The sequence below is a fragment of the Xenopus laevis genome, chromosome 6S, assembly GCF_017654675.1.
Source record: "Xenopus laevis strain J_2021 chromosome 6S, Xenopus_laevis_v10.1, whole genome shotgun sequence".
Lineage (NCBI taxonomy): Eukaryota > Metazoa > Chordata > Amphibia > Anura > Pipidae > Xenopus > Xenopus laevis.
Genome location: NC_054382.1, coordinates 93,473,362 through 93,495,647, shown reverse-complemented (window position 1 = coordinate 93,495,647; position 22,286 = coordinate 93,473,362). Strand labels below are relative to the sequence as shown.

At 37.5% G+C, this 22,286-nt stretch overlaps 1 protein-coding gene across 2 annotated transcripts in view; it reads right to left on the bottom strand.

The window, feature by feature from the left end:
• Positions 1-9,998: 9,998 nt before the first annotated feature.
• mettl4.S (methyltransferase like 4 S homeolog) overlaps positions 9,999-22,286 on the bottom strand; it is a 66,663-nt gene continuing 54,375 nt past the window's right edge. For both annotated transcript variants that reach the window (XM_018223646.2, XM_018223647.2), the window contains exon 9: positions 9,999-10,284. In XM_018223646.2, coding sequence (XP_018079135.1) covers positions 10,139-10,284 — 146 coding nt within the window. In that variant the 3' untranslated portion in view covers positions 9,999-10,138. The remainder of the gene's footprint in view (positions 10,285-22,286) is intronic.

Below are 22,286 nucleotides of genomic sequence, written 5' to 3'. Positions count from 1 at the left end.
CTAATTTACATATGCAAATTAAGATTCAGATTCGGTTCAGCCAGGCACAAGGATTCGGGTGAATCCGAATCCTGCCGAAAAAGGCCAAATCCTGGCCGAATCCCGAACCGAATCCTGGATTTGGTGCATCCCTAGTACAGAGAGCCGGAATTTTGCTGGCTAGTGTTGACACCCCCTCTTTTAAACCACCCCCATTTAAACCTTACCCATATTATCACAAGAACTTTTAGGACCATGTCCACATTAATGGTGGGCACACACCAAAAAACAAATGGTTGGTGCTCACTGCAGGGATATCACTCATCGCTCATATATCCGAAAATGCATAGCCTTAATATACTATACACATACATAAAGTCATACCCTTGATATATTTTCCCCTGTGGATAAAATAGCATCCCATCCAAAACCCCAGCACATAATTAAACAACTTACATCTTTCAAATGCTAACAAACCCCCACAACAAACCCACAGGGTACAGAGTAGGGCAGGCAGAGTATGGCACACACAGGGAGCATAGGACAGGCTGAATATATTGATAATGGGTTTAGTGCAGAGGACTCTTGTATTTGTCTATATGTATTTTGTGGTCACATTGCACCCCCGTCTAATGGTTTTAAAAATTAGTGGTGAACACAACTTTCCCTTGTTTGTTATAGTTATACAGGAGCAGTGACCAGCTCCATGTTGTAGCTCCCACCCTTCCCAGCTATAGTCAGGTGATCCCACTGGTGTCTAATAAAAGGGCAGCCAAGTTTGGGAGTTTTACTTTGAAAGCAGCAAGTAAGTTGCATGTAAAACTTAGTCCCTGTGTAAAATGTATAATGAAGCAATATAACTCTTAATGAATCAGATGAAAATTGAGCATAGGACTGGTCAGATATGGGATGACTTTGACGTAGTTGGCCATCTTAAATATATTGCAATATATGGACAAACAATCCCTGTTTTGTTTAAAGGGTAAGGCTCAGGATCACTCTAAAATGAACAGTACAGGTCTTTAAAGTGTGAACAATAGAGGTGTTAGAGGTGTGAACAACACAGGAGGGATTATACATGTGTGAACAATGCAGGATTACTATATGAATTTGACGTGTAAACAATGCAGGTGCCAATTAATCTCAATGCTGATACCTTTTAACACTTACACAAGGTAAGGAATGCCAGCAGGTGGGCTTTCATGTGGGGGGTCCCACAAGGATGATTACATTTTAACTAAAGAAGTAGGGCAGAAATGTTATACATTCTGTTTTGGGCTTCTGTACCAGCCAAAGGCAACCACAGCCCTTTAGCGGGGAAGATCTATGCCTTCAAAAGTGTAAACCTCTGACCCACAGGAAATCATATATGGTAAATAAAAGCTGAAATAAATTGGCTTCTAAGTTCGAAATGAGCTCATATAGTAATACACTAGATCTTCTGTTTGCCTTAAGGCAATATACTGTAACATAAATAAAAAAAATTCAATATCTTTATCATAGGTCAATGTAAATTTTAGTACTCAGTTTGTATGTGTGTAACCTCCTCTTATCTACCATTTACTTTACTATATTTGCCTAGTGCTACTAATTTACAGAGCACGTATCACATTTTTAAACAAGACAATAGTAAAATAATAAAAAAAACAAGACATTTATTTTGTATTTATGTCTGTAGGGCACTTTTACATCATTTTTTTTGTGTTTTTTTTTGTTTTGTTCATCCATTAAAACGGTGCAAAAATGTGTGTCTAAATGACGAGTTATCCAAAGTCAAAAGCTGCTAACTTTTGTGTAGTGCATATCTATACACAATGTGACATCTTTCTTATGTGACAAAGAGCTTATAAGTAAAGGAACACAGCAGAGGACATTCTACATTGGTTTTCCTGCAGTGAACTGACGTATTTTCATTTATATAACCGACATTTTCATTGATAAATGTGACTGTTTTTTGACCAAGTGCAAAACTAAAGTAAATCAATTCTGAATCGAGCTCTAGGAAGCACAGACGTTCTTATGACACATAGCTGCAGGTACAATACTGTGTCCTGCTGGGATCCCAATGAAAGAAACACAGTTCTTATGGGTGTGTCAGAAAGAATAGACAGGATTCTTGGCACAGGAAAGCACAGTTTAAAATAGTATTTATTCTGAAGCAAAAACCCTTTACTTTAAAAATTGTGTGTGTTTGTTATAAGAATCTAGATTACTTTTATGTTTTCATATTAAATCATTTAGTCAGAATTGAGCAATGTAAGGGTTCTATTGTTGTGTGATATGGAATATTAGTATAGTGTTGTGAAATATGGATTCCTACAGCTATAAGTATTAAGAGAAATTTATAAGCTTAAAAAGCTTGATCATTTTTCTAAACATTTCTGTATGAAAACAGAAGCATCCCCTGGTAAATTCATATGATCTGAAGGCTTGTCAGACAAATAGCTAAAGAAGCTGATCCTCATCTAGATGCAGACAGTTGCCCAAGGGATCTCAAAGAGAGCACAATATCTGAAATGAAGGTTCAATAACACAGACACTTGGCAGAGGTGCCCCATCCAATTCCTGGCACAGGGTTAACATCCCCATTGAAAAAAATGTTGCATGTACTACCGTTTAGAGTATACACGTCTTAATTTGCCTTGCAGGAGTCATAACCTGGCTAAATGCCTTCTTCTCTGTCCAAGCACAATAGTTATATGGCCAGAGTTACACCAAATGCAAAGCTAGCCTGTGACAAACAATGAGGAAAAATATATGTAGTAATTTAGAATGCTGAACTAATTTAGATTATTAATAGACCTTGGGACGACTTTCTATTCTTCTCATTCTTGATGCCTACAAATAGATAAAAACCAGGGAGTGTAGCGTCAGAATGTAGCCATTACAGTTTTAGATTAGTAGCAAATGTACTGGCTTCAGTGCTCAATCAGTAAGCACCACCAATCAATGAACAATAGAAATGAGGGTAAATACAGTATAACTTAAAAAAGAGAAATACAAGAGATTGCTGCTTGCTGCAATCAGCACCAAATCTATCTGAATGGCAAACAAAGTGGCATTTGATAGAAATCAGCTCATCAATTTAAAACCTGCTATCTAGAAAGCTCCAAATGACTGAAAGGCCATTATCCAAAGGGGCAAATTTAATAAAGAGCGAAGTGTTTTTTTAGTGTAAATTTTCCATAATGACAATTCACAGGGACACTGCCAATTTCCTAAAAGGTGAAGAAGACAAATCGCTAGGGAAAAAGCTCAGTGCTCAGTTCAGTTCTACCATGCAAATTATCTCCCAGGTAAACAATCGTTAATCCGCAAATTTCTTAAAGAGTAAACCTTTGTATACGTAACCCTTTTCTACAAAGTCTATTTTTGGCAGGTTCTGGCTGGCGAATTGATAAGATAAAGCTATAGCCTCAACATTATTATGTCAGTGACATCACATCCTGTACTCCAAAAAAGTGATAAAAAAGAAACTCTGGCATTTTTTCATATATTAATGTGGGAATATGTTTACAAATTGTAATTCTTAAATATGTTATTTACGCTTTTTAACCATGTGAAGCTCATACCACATTTGTTTTAGGGTAGGCTCATGACTTGGGCAATAGAAGATCTCTTCTGTCTTTATTTTGCTTCCTTTGACATTTTTAATAATAAGTGGACACTACTAAAGACATACATATGACAATTATTTAGCTGCCATATTTAATTTGATGTACGTGAAAGTATGTTTACGAAGTTTAACTAGGAAGATAGTAATGATAGAGAAAAGCACACCAGCATTTATTTCGCGAGTCTAAGTTTCACATTTTGATAAATACACATTTTCGCCACAAAATAATGCCTGGCGTATGGAGAATTTTTATCAACCTTTCCAAATGAGAATATCTTTTAGTGTATCCACAGCTTTATATCATTAATTCTGCATAGAACAGCATGTTCGACACATGGCTCAAGCTTGTATAGATGGAGAGAGAAGCCATAGTAAACTATATTTCATATTGGTACAGGGGTATGATGAACTTATACTGGCAAGGTACTAGGGTGATAATTAATGTACAGTTGTGTTCAGAATAATAGCAGTCTGACGTCACTAACCTGATCAATCACTGTTTTTGACAGAAATTATAGTTCAACATGGCAAATAATTTACTAGTAGGTGTAATAGAAAACCAACAGTACAAACAGTCATGACATGCATGCTGCTGATTCTGTGTAATTGAATAAGTAATTTAGGCTTGTTCCAAATAATAGCAGTGTTCAAAATAATAATAGCTTGTTCCAAATAATAGCAATGTGGAGTTTCATTCATTCTGCGAAAAAACAGGTGTCAATTACGGCTCTGATTTAAGGAAGGAATGCAGAAAATGTTGTGCATGCTGGTCATAGTGCATTTCTCTCTGCAAATAAAAAATTGATTTTCTAGACATTATTCAGAACAGTGTACTTTGATTAAGGTGACAATAAATAAAGGAGTGCAGAAATTGGTAGGCTGCTCAGCTAAAATTATCTCAAATGCTTTAAAATGGTACCCAATACCTAGAAGACATGGTAGAAAATGGAAAACTACAATTTGAACAGATAGAAGAATGGCCAAAATGGCAAAGAGTCAGCTAATCAGCTCCACAAAAGGTGTAACGTTACCGGTGAGCACTGTTACAGTTAGAAGATGTCTATGTGAAGCCAAGCTATTGGAAAGATGCCCCTGCCAAGTTCCATTGTTGAAAAAAGATGTGCTAAAGAGCTTACAATTGGCCAAAAACACATTGACTGGTCTAAAGAGAAATGGCACAACATTTTGTGGACTGATGAAAGCAAGATTGTTCTTTTTGGGTCTAGGGGCCACAGACAGTTTGTCAGACAACACCCAAACACTGAATTCAAGTCACAGTACAGTATGAAGCCAGTGAATCATGATGGCACAAGCATAATGATATGGGGATGTTTCTCATACTATGGTGTTGGGCCTATTTATCATCTACCAGGGATCATGGATCAGTGCCAATACATCAAAATACTTGAAGAAGCCATGTTGCCTTAAGCTGAAGAGGAAATTCCCATTGAATGGGTTTCAACAAGACAGCGACCCCAAACACACCAGTAAATGAGCAACATCTTGGTTCCAGACCAGCAAGATTGATACTATGGAGAGACCAGCCCAATCATTGGACCTTAATCCAATAGAAAATGTGTGGGTGACAAAAATGCTGTTTCTAAGTCAAAACCAAGAAATGCAGAAGAATTGTGGAATCTATCAGGTGCCAAAAGTTGGTGGACTCCATACAACACAGATGTGCAGCAGTTCTCAGAAACACTGCTTATACATCTAAATATTAGTTCTTTGATTCAAAGGAAGGCAAAATCTTGACGCTTTTTTCAGTTTATAAAGTGAATCTTTGAGTTTGTAAAGAAGAATGCAGACACAACTATTTGTCATCTGGTTTTGTTACAGCTTAAAAGGAACCAGTGTAGTAACATTCTCATACAGTATTCCTACAAAATAATGGTCATGCCCTTGCACTGTTCTGACTGAGAACAATAAAACATTATAATGATCTGGATCAACGAAAGGATAGGAAGGGGCACACCAAATGCAGAATCTGCTGCAAATTATTTTATTTAACACCACATGTTTCGGACTACATGGATCCTTTTTCAAGTAAAATTCCTTATATGGCTCTTATGCTCCTTTATTCTGGTTTTGATACTCCTTCCAGTTTGTCCTACAAATACTAACCCACAGGGGCTTTTAAGCATATAAATGACTCCTTTAGAGTTGCACGTAGCATAATCTCTAAGGGTAACTCTAGTGCCTTGTGTCATGTGATCAATCCAATCATTTTATAATTGAAGGACAACAAATACAATTTAAACATGGGGATGTTCCTTTTTTTGGAATCCCTTTTCTTTAAAGGTACAGCTGGGCATAACAAATCCCTAATACTTTTCCCTTTCTTATAACTAAATAAGATGGGTTCTGTAAATAGTCTACCAAAACTAATATCACCTTACAGAATTGGCCAATATTTCCTAAACACCTTTTCGATTTCTTTACTGTGCTTAACATATTTGGAAATGAACGGGATTCTATTTGTACTCTCTTTTTTATTGCAGTGCAAAAGATCCCTTTTCACATCTGCCCTAATTTCTGACAAATCTGATGGTTCATAACTTCTTTCCACAAAACGTGAATGTAAGTCATCACTAGAACATACAAAATCTTTATCTAGGGACATAATACATTTAGAAAGCAAAAATTGTCCTTTTGATCGCCCTTTGGGTTATGAAAACTCTTTGCATGTAGTATACTGTTCCTATCTGGGGTTTTTTCTGTACAAATAAGTGGTAATTTCCCCCTTATTAATAGACAAATTAACATACAGAAAATTCAGTTCACTATCTGATAATTCAACTGTAAACTTAACTGTATCATGACTTGAGTTAGCCTCTTGTGCCATTTCTAATAACAATTCCTGTGTACCATTCCATAACAACAAAATGTCATCCACAAATCTCAAATAAAGTATAATATACTTGCTCAGTCTATGTTTTAAAAACAGTTTTTCTTCTAGTTTGTGGACGATTACAAAGGAAGGAGTGACCGAAGCACCCATGGATATCCCATGCTTCTGCCAATAAAACTCATTTTCAAATTTAAAATATTTTTTTCTGTAAAACCAGTTAAACAATCCAGTAAAAATAAATCAACTGGTTATCTATATTGGTGTTCAACAGAGTCTTCTCTACGTACATTATCAGCCAATCTACATATTAAATCATTTGTATCTTTTAAACAAATGGTTATATTGGTTACAATTGGCTGCATGAAAGCATCAACAAATTGTGCCAAAGGTTCCAGAACTGACGCTGGCCCTGAAACTATTGGTTGACCAAGTGGATTCTCAAGAGTTTTTATTATTTTTTGGCAACAGATATTAAACAGGTATTCTAGGGGAATGATGTTATTATTAAAGGCTTCTGTCACCATGGAGTCTACTTATATCTTTAACCTTAATTGTGGGTTTATAACCGATTTTCTCATAATGGCCAGGGCGTTAAGTTGCCTGTAAGCCTCATTTAAATATATGGTGCAGTGCATGATCATAATTGCACCTCCCTTATCTGCTTTCTTTATTATTATAGCTTTATTAATCTTTAAAGCATCGAATGCTCTATTTTCTTTCAGTGACAAATGATTTGCCTGCTTATTTTATTTAAAAATTATAATGACTTTTGCTTGTTAAATCACCCACAGTCCTGCAGTTATGTCTATGGGATGATAATACTTAGTACTGTTATTCATTAGGAAATAATTTCTAAGCATTGATAATTGAAGTAAAAGTTCATCAATAACTTTGTTACATTTTAATAGCATTCTGGAAAGTCTGATGTAAATGTAATTGTCAGATTGTATCATTTGTTTTACTTTGTACTGCAATTGGTAGTCATTTATCTTGCTTGAAACCCCTTGGTGCTTCATGCACCCTTGGTGCCGCCAAATTACTTGATTTAGATGTGGTTTTGCTTGTTCGAAATCTTGCTAAAGGAAAAACTGCATTTTAATAACATGGAAATGAATTTGAGGAATAAATAACCAGTGCAATTTAGGGGTTTATGAGGGCACTCTACAAAGGGCTAACAGCAAAAACAATTTTGTAAATAAACAGAGTACCCAAATTAAACTGAACACAGCACAAAGAAAAAAACACATTAGGGAAATCAGAAATTATGTTTTCCCCTTTTTTTGAAAATGAAATGCTGTAGAATTTGAAACTGTGCCATTTAAACTTCCCTGTTCTATTATATTTGGCTATTCTACCACATGTTTTAACATTCATACAAACAGAAACAATTCATCTCTGCCCTGGGGAAGATTTTAAGGACCCTTGAATTTTATTAGGGAATAGAGTGTACTGTTAAACAAACTGAATGATTTGTTCAGCATGTACATGTATATTTAAGCTATATATCTTAAGGTTGAAAATATTTGTAAGCTTGTGCCTTTAACTCATGAATAAAAATGTGTAAAAAACTTTTTTTATAAAAATATGTAAAAAAGGGGTACTATCAAATACTATCCCTAGGTCATGGTAATGATTTTTTTTTCAATTGTTTCTGCATTATAGCCCACTATAACAGTCGTTGGTTTATGGGGAAACTGCCAGTTATCCACCTCTCAAGACTAGAAGTTTGTGCTGCTGCAATGCCTAAAAACTATGTTTGCAAAATAAAAGTATATATCTTTTTAATCTATACTAGTTGCATGACTTAGCTGGCCTACCACAGAATGACCTGTTCAGCCAACTCACTTTTTTTTTTCAAGAACTGGGTCCATTATGTCAATCTAATTTAAGAATCCACCAAATTGCACAATATATATCCAACCTACTCTGACCCCAATCAATTGAATAACACAGTTTGCCTGCATGTGACTATCTTTATTAAAAAAAAAGTTTGATACAGATTCTTCAGTCAAAGAGCTTGTTCTATTTAATGCTTATTCATTTATCGATTCAGCGCTTATAAAAGCTCAGCTTATGTTACAACCAAAAAAATGCTAAAATGTAACCATCATATCTGTCAGAAAAAAATCCAAATCCATTGCTGCAAATATTTTGTTGACTTACCTGAACTTCCAAATATTAATCAGACCAGCTGCTTACTCCTATTTAATAATTGTTATAGTTTTTACATTGTTTAAATATGACATGAACTAAGGGAAAGTTATTGAGGATAACAAGAGGACAAGGAATTCTTCTTGTAGAACATAACATGCATTTATCATATTGTAAAATGACACAGAATATTCCAAATTAGATAAATCTAACATATGCAAAAGTATTTTTTTAGTTTTTAGAAACGACAGGTATTCTGATGTGATTGAGTACAGCTTCAGCATCCCACCACTGGGCTCAGGGGCTATCCTGAGGAAGGTCTACCTGATACCACCACCTGATAAATTTTTGCATGCCTCCAGTGGTGATAACATTGCATCTTAGTTGTACCCTTTACATTAAAAACTGCAGTTTTAATAAAAGAGTCTGCACTCATGGGTCTTTGTGATGCAAAAAACTTCTTAGTGTTTATTCGGCGTTTCGGCTCCTAAACACGAGCCGTCCTCAGGAGCCGAAACGTTGAATAAACACTAAGAATTTTTTTGCATCATAAAGACCCATGAGTGCGGACTCTTTTCTTCATTGATTGTACAATTTTTTGTTCCAGCACCTGGGCAGTGACCTAGTTCTCTGGGTGCACCAGGCCCACTCTTCTTTGTGTGTGTGTGTATACAGTGTATATATATATATATATATATATATATATATATATATATATATATATATATATATATATATATATATATATATATATATATATATATATATATAAAGTCATACTTTTTATTAAATACATATTAAAAAGCAGGTCAACATTTTGGTCTGTATCTAAGACCTTTCTCAAGACCATAAACTGCTGATTAAAAGCTACATATATAAATAGATTAAAAAAAAACACATACTCAACCAACCCCATGCTACATCAGTGGTCATATGACAGATGCTAAAGCCCCAATTAAGGAGGAACATGTATATTTAAATTTAAACTGCATATGAACCTATTCACATCCATAGCATTAAAGCAATAGAAGACAAGCGTGTTACTCTCCCTGGATAATAATACAAAATATAAAAAAAAAAAGTATTTTTTTCAATTTTTTTTCCCATGCCAAAATTTAAGTGTGTGAAAAAACTAAAGCCATCTGTTTATGTAGATGTAATGTAGTCAAACTCTTCAAGTGCCCCCCTCTATACTACTTTAAAAGGTCTTTATTTAGCATAATAGTATACAGGGGTGCTGCACCAATGAGGCGAGTTGAGAAACTCACCTTTGACAGCAGAGCTGGGCAAGGTACAAACACTCTTAATAATACCAGCTTTGGTCAGTGTTTTACACAGGCAGTATGTTGAAGCTGTGGGACCAAAGCAACATTATTTTCCAATAAGAAAATGGAAACATTGTCAAAAAAATAACTGGCTTTATTTTAAGTCATAATGTTGATTTAGTATTCTTTTATTTCCCTTGGAGCAGTTTTCATTATATAGGTAAAATAAAAATGCAAATCAAAAGTATTTTAAAAACAGCTGATAAAAGCCTGGAGTCAGTCTTCAACATCCACGGGGGTGAAATAATCTATGTGCTGGAATTTGAGAACCTCATTCCCCCAGCTGGTCCAACCAGGCTGAAGGTTGCGTGCGAAGAGTTCCAAGCACTCCAGATCTGGCTTGACATATTCTTTCAGGATCTCTGCACAGAATATGAGAAAGACAAAGAAGAAGACAGCGATGAAGAAGAACAAAAATCAATCTTCTTTCAGCTATTGGGAGATGGGAAAACTGGAGTATTTCATTAAAAAGAAGACAGCAAATTAATTTCAAGGATTTCTTCAACAGCTTCTGCTATTTATAGTCAGGAAATCATTTAAAATAGGCACTTTTGAGATTGTGAACAATACAGTCGGAGCCTTAAAAGGTCTGATTTATCGGTTTTTATTTAGAGACAGGGAATGAGGATTTTAACGCCTACACAGACTTTTCAATTTTTCAATAGAGTTATCATTGTGCTCCTGAGCAAGCTGTGACAATGTTTTAAAAGTTTACCGTACAATACAACTCTGCAAATGATGGAACAATTAGAACAGAATGATCAGGTTAAAAATCTGAGGACAAGGACTGTGACCACGACATGTTACTATAGTTGCATTGTGTTTTACTGCAGTAAGTGCAGGCTCCAGTTCAACAGTTACTTTCTAAAAGAATAAGAAAAAACCTCTTTGGAACACAAAGACACATGCTGATGTTGTGACATACTAAAATTATTTCTCCCCGGGAGTGTTTGTAAGTGCAGCGTATCAAGTGTTTTTCTTATTTTCATACACAATGTCAGTGTAGAAGTCAATCTTTTCACCTGACTGAAATGTAAGTTCACACATGTATAAACATAATTCATTACTTATGTTTGTCAAACTCGACAGATTATGCAGCCATTGATTCCTGCAAGAAATATTGAATAAAACCGGTGCCTGTTCCACCTAAGGCTAGTGCGTTGTTATACCAACATTTAGGTTTCGTTTCTAATTTTTGTACCTTCTTTACAGAAGCAGCAGTCTTATCATAGTTTTCTATATAGCTCTATATAGGATTACTGTGTCCAAAAGGGATGTGAGGGTCTCCAAAAATAAGAAAACAAATGTAAAAAGTAGAAAAATGTATTAGGACATGAAACCTAACGCGTTTCGTGCCTATTGGGGCACTTACTCATGAGCCTATGAGTAAGTGCCCCAATAGGCACGAAACGCGTTAGGTTTCATGTCCTAATACATTTTTCTACTTTTTACATTTGTTTTCTTATTTTTGGAGACCCTCACATCCCTTTTGGACACAGTAATTTTGATTTTGCACCTTGGGACTGAGGTGAACTGTGAGTGTTTTCTCCTTTATTCTTTACTTTATTTTGTATTTTTGATTTAATATTCATTTATTGAGTGGTACCATAGTTATTTGCTATGATGTGGCAGTAGCACAAACCTTGTTTCTATAGCTCTATATAGGAACTTTGAAGACTAAAGGGGTCAAAACCACAAGAACAGCTGAATTTGTACAAAATTCCCCACAGTCAGCTGTGTGTAAAACCTCATTCTTTAAAGGTACTTGCATCAAAATGTGGCCCTTGCACGTATCGATGCACTTGCAGCCACTGCCTTCCTAATGACTCTGAATCAAGCGCCGCTGTGCAAACTGAATCTGAGGAACCCTAGAGCCACCACCACAGCCAACAGGTACAGTGCTCACATGTCACACCCACCCTAAACATCAGAAATGATGCCACTCACACATGGAAAACTTTCAGCACAATTGGTTTTACATCAAAATGCTAGCGCAATTGCGTCAGATGCAATTCCCCCTGGGAAGTGCAACGCTGCATTATGGGAAAAAATATGGAGATTGCACCTGAAATGCTCACAGCACTTGCAGTCATAAATGACTACTTAATATGTTCAAAATAGTATGATTTATTTTTAGTTTTATTAGGTGGTAAAAAGAAAGCCATTCAGATCAGCTACTTCAACTGTTAACATAATGGAAATATAATAAAAAAGTATAATAAAGTATAAATAAAAGTGTAATAAGGTATAATAAAGTGGTATCAGCACCAGGCCAAGAAGTACTTGCGCCTAAAACAAATACCTCACTCCACTCACTGTTGCATGCAAGCACTGGCAGCAATGGCAAACAACACCGCCCCACGTACATGAACATGAAAATGCTAAATTAAGGAATACTGCAACGTGGCTTCAAATTATATTTTCTTCCATTATGCAACAGTTTTTGGGTGGCATTCCACTTTAAAAAGCATGCATGTTCAGCCTCTATGTGAGAGATTCTGAAATTTTGCCATACCTACAGAAGAAAATGGCATTGCAAAACTGCAAAAAAGTTGAAGAATTATATCTTCTGTATTTCAAAGAACAGAATAGGAAGAATATGAATAGAATAATTATATATTTTGGTTGTATAGAAAAAAAAATCATTATACCATAAAAATATATTTTAAAAGTACACTTACTGATTTACAGTGTTGAACTGGACTACAGGGATATCATTTCCTAGCTTGGCTAAGCAATGTGGTACTAATTTTTTAACCTTGCTTACAATAAACACACACTGTATGCACCTAAGTGCCACAGTATTGAATGAATACTATTAGGATGCTAATGATTTAACTCTTCCTTCCAGTTGCCAAATGCCAGGCCAAGAAAAAAACTTTTTCCTCAGAGGATAAAGGCCTGCATTTTACCCAGGTATCCAGGCAGGGAACCTGTGGACCACCTGTACAGTCAGGGAATAAGAGACTTTCCACCTGAAACCAAATGCTTTACAGCCCTTCCACGGGTACCCGTTGAGATGGGCATCCATTAACATAAGGCAAGGGGGGCCTACTCTTCCACTAAAGCAAGTCCACCCAGGCCCCTGACAAACTTGACACCATTAAAGAAGTGCAGGGGGAGCTCTTATTCAGCCCATCGGCAAATGGAAAACTAGTGTTAAAAGTTCTACATTTGTGCATACAAACACAAATCATAATAATAGCTCTGCCATCTTTGTGGTTCTAACACATGTTCCTTCACTATACTGGGCCATTTGTGGACTAGCAGCCAAAACAAATATTTGAGGCAACCCCAAAAATCATTCTGGGGGAATTGCTTGGCCTCTTGAAAGCTCACTCCAGTGGCAAGTCACATAAAAGAGGGCACCTAGCAAACTAAGAGCATGTCTAGCCCAATGTCAGATTTCAAAATCAAATATTAAAAAATCTGTTTACTCTTTTGAAAAACGGATTTCTGTGCATAATTTTTCCTGGATCAGCACTATTAACTGTGACAGAATACCTTTAACTGGAGAAAACATTCTTTCTGTTTAGCTATTATGAGTTCCTATTATGAGTTTACAATCTCCCACTGGGGAATACCATATAGAAGTAAAACAAATTACTATTAAAAACTGAACTAAAAGCCTAAAAGTCAGACTGCAATTAACTTTGTAACACAGTTTGACTGTGCTACCATTGCACAAATCACCAACAATTACATGATTATTGATAAAAACAATTTTCTCCATATAGGCTGATATATTTAACTGTTTCAGGTAGATTTTGTACTTGTTAAAGAATCAAATTTAGTATCAATATATGTAGGAAAGAATAAGGGATGCACCAAATTCACTATTTTGGGAATTGGCTGAATCCTTCATGAAAGATTCTGGTTAATCCTGATCCAAATCCAAACCCTAATTTGAATATGCAAATTATGCTAAGGAAGGGTTCCGTGAAAAGTCACGTGATTTTAAGGATTTACATTTTTGACTTTTTGAGTTTCTACCCACTTCTTGCCTCAGGTTATTTCTTTATCAGATCCATTGTAATTATGAGTAGAGTTTCTTTCTACTAAAGATGGGTAAGCTTCCATATAATTGAGTTTTTTGTTTGGTACTGATATATTACTTTTAATTTTTGTTATTTAGCTATTACAATTCATTGTGTCTTAATTGTAAATCATAAAAAAACAACTGGAAAAAAAGAGTAAGATTATGAGGTGATAGTAAATAGTACTAATACGGAGTCCAAAATTCTTTTGTATATAACACTATATTATATCCTACTTCTTATTAACACTTTTTTTCTAAAACCTGGTATTTTTACTTTGTTTTATTTTGTATTAGATGGTACAGGTATGGGAGCTATAATGCAGAATGCTTGGGACCTGGGATTTTCCATATAAGGGGTGCTTCTGTAAAGTTATCAAACTCCAAATTTATCTCAATATTTTCTGCTACAAACTCCGATCAAATCCGCTAGGGTTTTTTACGTTGTTTATTACTACATTTTCCTAAAAACTTGCTTTGTGGGAAAAAAAAAAATCAGATATCCATGAATTTTTTGGACTTTTTGATCCGATTTTCAAGTTTTTTTTAGTAATTTTCCCGAAAACTCCAAAAAGTCCTAGGTAGTGCCCAAAACCCAGCGCACATCAAAAAATCATTGGGACTTCTCCCATTGACTTAAATGCAAGGTCTGAGATGCCGGATTTTCTGATTCAGACTTTTTCATCCCTGGGGTTTAATAAATTCTGAAAATGATTTTTGCATTCAGAGTTTAGTAAATAACCCCCTATGTCTAGTAAAAATGGAGTCATGGGAGAAGGCCTTCCTGTAATTTGGAGCTTTTTGAAAAACGTTTTTCCGGATAATGAATCCCATACCTGTATATGATTATTGGACATATACATTTAGCAAGTATGTTTACTTAAAAGTGTTCTCCATCAAAAAATTACTTCTTTGCATATTAAATTAAGATAGAATTCTAAACAAATTTCCAATAAATATTCATTAAAGATATTTGTAAAGTTATATGTAAAAGTAAATGCTATAGAACCGTGTCAAGTTTACATTCTTCAGTAAAGTATTGTATTGAGGGACATTGAATCTTTGCTGGGGGAAACAAGTATACTACTACATTGTTTGAAGGAAAAACATATCGGAGGATGAATTTAATGGACTGATTTTAGTTAGCAGAATCAGCATGCCCCATGTTAAAAGAAGGTCATCTTTATAAAAGTCTGTCTTTGCCGAGCCAAGGTAGATATGCAAGGCAGAAACAAGTCGTGTATCTGTAGGATGTTGTTTGAAAGGGTTTGTTGCCATGGATACAAAAGTTTCCCAACTGCAATGCAAAGAGCAGCTGCCAAGTGTTAGACGCATTCAGACGTCAGCTTTAATATGGCCTTGTTTTATAAAGAAGCACTTTAGAGAAAGAACTGGAAAATAGATGTAAATAATTGGAAGACCATGTACTGTAGATGCTGCTTCTGCAAACCCTGAACTTCACAAGGTCTTCATGAGAAAAAATGCGTAGAGTCAAATGTACTGTCTAACAGTACAATTACACTGTTTAATAGGCTGTTGTAAGACAAAAGCGAAATAAGGACCCACAAACAAAAGGATTTTACACAGGCAGTCAGAATTAACATGCTATTTCATACCCACACACTGAGATACATTGAATAATACCAAAACATGCTTTGAATTCAATCAAACATTTACTCTAGACAGGACAACCGGAGAAACCCACAAAAATTAAACCAATAATCCTTCAATAGCCCTTTACCAACAAGGGCATGATGGCTTCCAAATCTCGATAAAGTGCAAAGAAAGTCTCCCCAAAATGCAAGATCATACTATGTCTAGAAATGGCTTTTAGCAAGGGCACACCCAAGATTAAACTCTCCTCAAAGAGGGTTATATCCCCCATGATAAATAAATGTATATGGTTCACTTTTTAACCATAGGTAAAAGGAACAGCCACCCACCTCGAAAATGGAACTAAAAGTATGGCAGGAGTTCATATACATCTCTATAGTAGCAATGATCTAAATTCTAGACCTTCAAAGTTGTCAACTTTGGTTTAAAAGGTGTTTCCCTTCTTGGATTTTGTTAGGAGTGTCTGCAACATGCACATGCTCAGTGTGCTTTGAGCAGCTGTTGAGAAGCTTAGCTTATGGGTCGTTGCAAATCATCAATAGAAACTGATGTTACAGGGCTGATTATTCATTCTGATGCTAATTGTGCTGGTTTCTGAGCTGCCATGTACCAATAATTATTTGCTAATCAGCCTTATATTGTGACATTTATATTAAATATATATTCAGTATCTTGTGTAGCTTCCGAAGCTCAGTAAGTGACAGCAGCACAGAGCATGTGAAGTGAATCAGTAGAAACAGGGTCAAACTGGGACGTCAGTGCCCATCAGGATCCTGGTTTGAAGGACCCTCCATACTGAACTGAAGGGTCACCCTTCTGGTGACCATACTCACACTGCTCTCCCCACCTCCTCCCCCCTACCTATGCACACACACCACCACATACTACCATCATTGCAGCTGAAATGGGGACGGTGTGGGTGGTGAAGTGGGCCTGGGTCTGTGGAGCCCATGAAGACCAGGGCCGATTGGGTTTTTTCCCCAGTGTGCCCCTTGTATGCAACAGCATTCAAAGCAGTTACTGAATGGACAGAGCAAAAGCTGGCCAAATCAAAGCATGTGAGACAGATGTTAAAATGGATAGTGATGGCTAACAATCCTATAGCTGATACAATAAGACAACGCCCTGGAATTTAATTTAACCTGATTTCATTGGTAAGCATACACCAAGAGGACAACAAATTGATGTACCACTATTTTAACATAGTAACATAGAAGGAAGGTTGAAAAAAGACACATGACCATCGAGTTCAACCTTTTTTTTTTTTCTTCCCTTTTTTATATGTAAACATGGATGCTTTAGATGTGTAAAGAGTTATGGCCAAAAAATGCACATTTACAACTTTTTAAATTAAGGCACCAGTTCTGCTAGAAAATTCTTGAAAATAATGCCATATTATTAACATATCTATTTATTTGTTTACAGTAAAACACATAAAATTCTGGAAAAATTATTAAATTGTAAATTTTTCCACACACAAATCCTAAAATGGACTTGGCAAAATAGCGGCATCTTTTAGAAGTAAACTCGTGATGAGTTGCAGGTGCCTGAAATATAAGAAGCACACATGCAACCAGCTGGAATTGATTGTGTGTATCACTTTCAACATGGAGAAAAGAAAAAAGGAGGTGAGATTGAAAATTTTAAGAAAGCATTGGCAATCTGAAGGCTAGAGGTCCTTTTGACCCTGCATCCTCTGTATGCAATGTGTGGTAGAGTAAAGAGAAGACTTTAGTAGCCAGGGACTCCATTCTGCAGATCCAGTCCAGACATTGGAGTACACCTTCCACAGGACAGCTGTCCTGTGGAAAGGCTATTTAAAGTTAATTAGAATGGGAGAGTGGGTCTATCAGCAGGGCACAGCAGGTAGGAGACCCGGCTATGTAAAGAACTCCCAGAGGAGCTGGGAATGCTCTCTGTGTCTGCCTGAAGCAGAAAGTGACCTGGACCTTGAGTTGGTCAAGCTTGTGAGTCTGGCAACATGAGTGAAGGAAGCCAGAAAGCTGAAATCTTACAGGAAAGAGTCCTGTCAGTAGAGGGATGAGCCAAACTAGGTTGTTTGTTCTGCTGGTCATCCAAAAAGGGCCCAGTCTAGTCAGGGACTGCTTCACAGTGTGAAGGTAGTACCCAGTGGGCAAGGTTTTTATTTTATGATTTATGTTTTTTTGCCACAATGATCACCCCTGTGCATAATTGACTGTGTTTGTTTCAAAGTGGGAAAATAAACCTGTGTTTTCCTTGAAGAGCAGTGTGTCACTGACTAATTCCTTTGTCCTATGCTGCCTGGCCACCATTGACTTATCCCCCCAAAATTTACATGTGCAAGCTGCCAGTTTGCCACAAATGTTATATATAAATTATGAGAACCATAGAATAGTTGCCAATCTCAATGGATGTGGAGATCAGAAAAAAAATATCAAAGAGAAGGCTTGCTTTAAATGTTGTAAAATAATGTCAGTGAACTGCCAGATAGATTTAAGCTGGCACAAGATACAATCAACTCCCATTATCCACTGTGATCTAGAAGAGGTAGGAAGACCTCAGTATGGTCAGAGAGACATCAGAAGGCAAGACTAGATTCCCTAAAACACACCTGACCAAGCAAAAATTATTTTGGGAAAATGTTTTGTGGACAAAAAAAAATAAGAGCTATTTAGTAATTATGGTTATTTAGTAAAGTACAAGTGTTTGTTCACAGTGGAAAATAACAATTGGAGGAGCTTCACTGATGTTTGCTTATCTGCCATAGAAACTGGGTGTCTTGATTTTTTTATAGCAAATAGTTAGGAGTGCTCTACCCTCTTATATTCACCTGTACAGGTCCAGGTGCTAGACCGGAAGACCTTTGCCTGCAAGCTGGGTCAACTTTTACATCCAATGAAAAAATCCAGTAGCACACTGGTAATGTTGCAAAAAATCTTCAGTGATTTATTAGCCCATATACAAACACACAGAAGGGCAACGTTTCGGGCCCTACTGGACTCTTTCTCAAGCCCGAAACGTTGCCCTTCTGTGTGTTTGTATATGGGCTAATAAATCACTGAAGATTTTTTGCAACATTACCAGTGTGCTACTGGATTTTTTCATTTGATTTTTTTATAGGTCATCATAAAATCTTGTGATTACCAAGGCATTGTAGAGTGCAAAATTGGACAAAGTTTCAGAAAGATGAGTCTCCATAGCAAAAGCAGGACAATGGAATATAGTAGCATGGAACAATTGAAGACAAAATGTTGTTTTGTTATAAAGAGGCCAGTAGTGAATACAGAACAAATAGAGAATTTTACTTACCTACTTGACGTAAATTCCTTTTCTTCTAGTCCCGACATGTCAGTACACATGGGCATTGCCCCTCCCAGACCTGGAGGTAGGACCTATAACATAGCCAATCAAAATGAATCATGACCTATAAGACCACATGACTTCCTCCTCACCACAGTTATACTTTTGCCATAGCAGTACAGTAACCAAAATAAATAATTGGGATGGGAAACCCTGTACTGACATGTCGGGACTAGAAGAAAAGGAATTTACGTCAAGTAGGTAAGTAAAATTCTCTATTTCTTCTACGTCCCTCCATGTCAGTACACATGGGATCTACCAAGCCATGCACCGAAAACAAGGGGTGGGAATAACCAACATAATGCAAAAACCAAACTGATGCTATGGAGGCCCTGAGAAAAGGCCAGCATCACATCCATCCAACAGGGGAGCTGATAAATGTATATTTCCTGAAAAGGGTAGATAAAAGGCACAATAACAACATATCCTAGGACATGGTAAACGATTAACAAGAGCTACAAAATCAACCACAAAATTACAGAGACCGGTACTTGAGGATCAAGCATTGCAGATTAAGAATAAACATATTCTGTTTAAAAAGGTTCCCTCAGTGACTAGAGGGATACCTGCAATATGGTTATCTGACAAAACCCCACCTGGGGAAGAACAAAAATCCTGCAACTGTTAAAACAAAAAAGGTGCCTAGGACAAAACCAGAATGATGGCAATAGCCATCTCAGAACTAAAACACCCTAGAAACCACCAGGAAATCAATCAGATCAGAAACTAAACACAACTTAAATGCATCTATCACCAGTGCTGGAGAAATACACGATCCTCAGCAATAGCAAGTGGCCCTAAAAAGACTTGGCCCACATTAGCCTGGTCCTGCATCTTAATGGAAGCAGCTCAAACCAGTGCTGACCGGAGTCACCTCTACACCAGAGATCAGTCCAAGATCCACTAACTCCATGCTAATAATACCTAATGAAGACTTAACTAAATGAACACCAACTCTGGGTTATCATAAATCAGCATATCATTGTAACCATTGTAGAGCCAAGCTGGTACAGCCCAGTAGCTCCACCAACCACCAAATCTAAACTGGGTATACAACAGCACAAGGATAAGCTGCTGAACCAACCAATGTGACTTAAAGCCATCTACCAGTAAGCTATGCTGTTGCCCCAGCCACTGCTACACAAGCAAGCAATGGGACCCAAGCCAATTACAGTTCTAGAAAACACCCACAAAAGCCGAGGCCACTACAGCTCAAGCTGCACAATGCTACAGTTTATGCAAAAACTCAACCAAACCTGTGACCATACATAGAAGCTACTGAACCAGCCAACAGCTGGGATCACAATCCAAAATCAGGCATGCCAGAAGCTTATAGCCTACAAAAACTGGTACCAACCAGCAATGATGCACAATCCACTGGCAGAGAGCCAGCCACCATACATGCAACCAGTAGTGGACCAGCCAGCTATTATGTATTCCAACATAGATGTGCAAGGCCATTGTCACACTAGCAGGCCAAGATGCCCGTCAGCTGAAGTGTTTGCAAAAAAACAGAGTGGAATTCGAATACACAAGCAATAGTAAATAAGCCAGTTATTGTGAATGCCACCCTTAGGGACAAGGTAACCAACTGCACTGGCACCTGACACAAAAGTCAATTTCCATACATGCAACAACGGAGCACGTCAGTTGTTGAACTTGCAAAACCCTGGTCCACAAGCCAGCCTTATTGATAATAAGCAGTGGCATACAAGACCAAAAACAATGCATGTAAGGCAGAAGAAAAGGTTAGCTGTAAGCCAACATATGACCAACATCAGCTGCTGAATACCAATCAGCAACAAAATTAGCTATGGGCTGTGAAACTCAGAGCAAACACCAGCTGATGGTACAACCCATGCTAGATCCAACCAAATAGTCAATCATGCCTACTGCTTGTGTAACCAGAACCATACCTGCAAGGATTGCAGACAAGACAAAACCAATGGCTGTTGTCCTGCCAAGGATTGCCACAAGGCAAACAGACATGCCCACCAAGGGCCACAGCAAGAATAGTAACCATGCCTATCAGCCACCACAGCCTGGCTGGTGACCTATGCACCATAGGTCACAGCCAAGACTGGCAGCCACAAGCCCACAAGGACTATAATAAAAACTAGCGGCCACTTTAGCCAGGGGCCACAGAAAAGGCCCGCAGCCATAATAACCCAGGTAAAAGGACAACCAAACAAATGTGCCACGGGTAAAAGACCACATGAGCCAAAGGCTCATGCAACAGGCCAGCAGAACAAGGGCCCTTGTAAAAGGCCAGCAGACCCAGGAGCCGAGGACCATGGTAAAAAGCCATGGACCAAAACAAGGGCTCTAACCCAAGCCAAGGGCCATAATGAAAGCTAGAGGCCACACAAACCCAGCTCCCTGGCGAGATGCCCGAGGCCACACAAAGGGCCATAGACTACAAGCTGGCTTCAAGCATGTTAAGGTGCCAATAGACATAACAGTAAGTGCCCTTTAATCTACCAACAATTAAAGAAGGGAAACCTACAGTCACAAAAACTCAGTAGATGTAGTATAACTACAACTGAGCTCCCAACAAAAGCCACCAGATGGGAATAGAATATCTAAGAGAAGGCTTACATCACACAAAAAGACACCATATAATTCGGAACACTGCCTGTTAAGTGTGGAAACATCATAGGAAAAAATGGGGTACAATGCTGCTACAGCAGAACAAACCCCTAGCCGGTCCTGGAAATACCAGGTGTAATAAGAGCACACTTGCCTACTGTGTCTGCGAAAGAGAACTCGGGCTCACAAACCTAAGACCTCAGATGACAACTATACAAGAAGTCAGAGGAATACAGGCACCTAACCAGATAATATGCGCTAGACAGTAGGAATAATCCAGACAGATCCTTGGTGGCAGACTGCTTCTAAGGAGCAGACTCAGGGGCGTAACTAAAGAGGAAGCAGACCCTGCGGCTGCAGGTGGGCCCAAAAGGTATAGGGACCCATGAGGCCCAAATAAAGAGCAATTTCAATACGTATTGGTAAAAAAAGCACAACCTCTGGATGACATCAGGTTACAGCACTGAGCAGACTCAATGTAAGGAAGGGGCTACCATACTGCTTCAACAGTGCAAGCCTCCAGCCAACCCTGCAAGCACCCAGTGTAATAAAAGGCAAATATAACCTCTGTGTCTGCACAGAGGACAATAGAAACAACAGAAGCAAACTGAGGAGTATCTGCACATTACCTGATAGCAATGAAAAGTCCGCAGATTGGAAACTTCAGCTAGAACCCGGATAGCTTTCAGCTGAGGGACATAATTAGCTTATTAACATGCAGACTTAGTACCTTGTGTAACTGCATTTTGCACAGAGGACTCCAGCTCACAACATACGACTTCA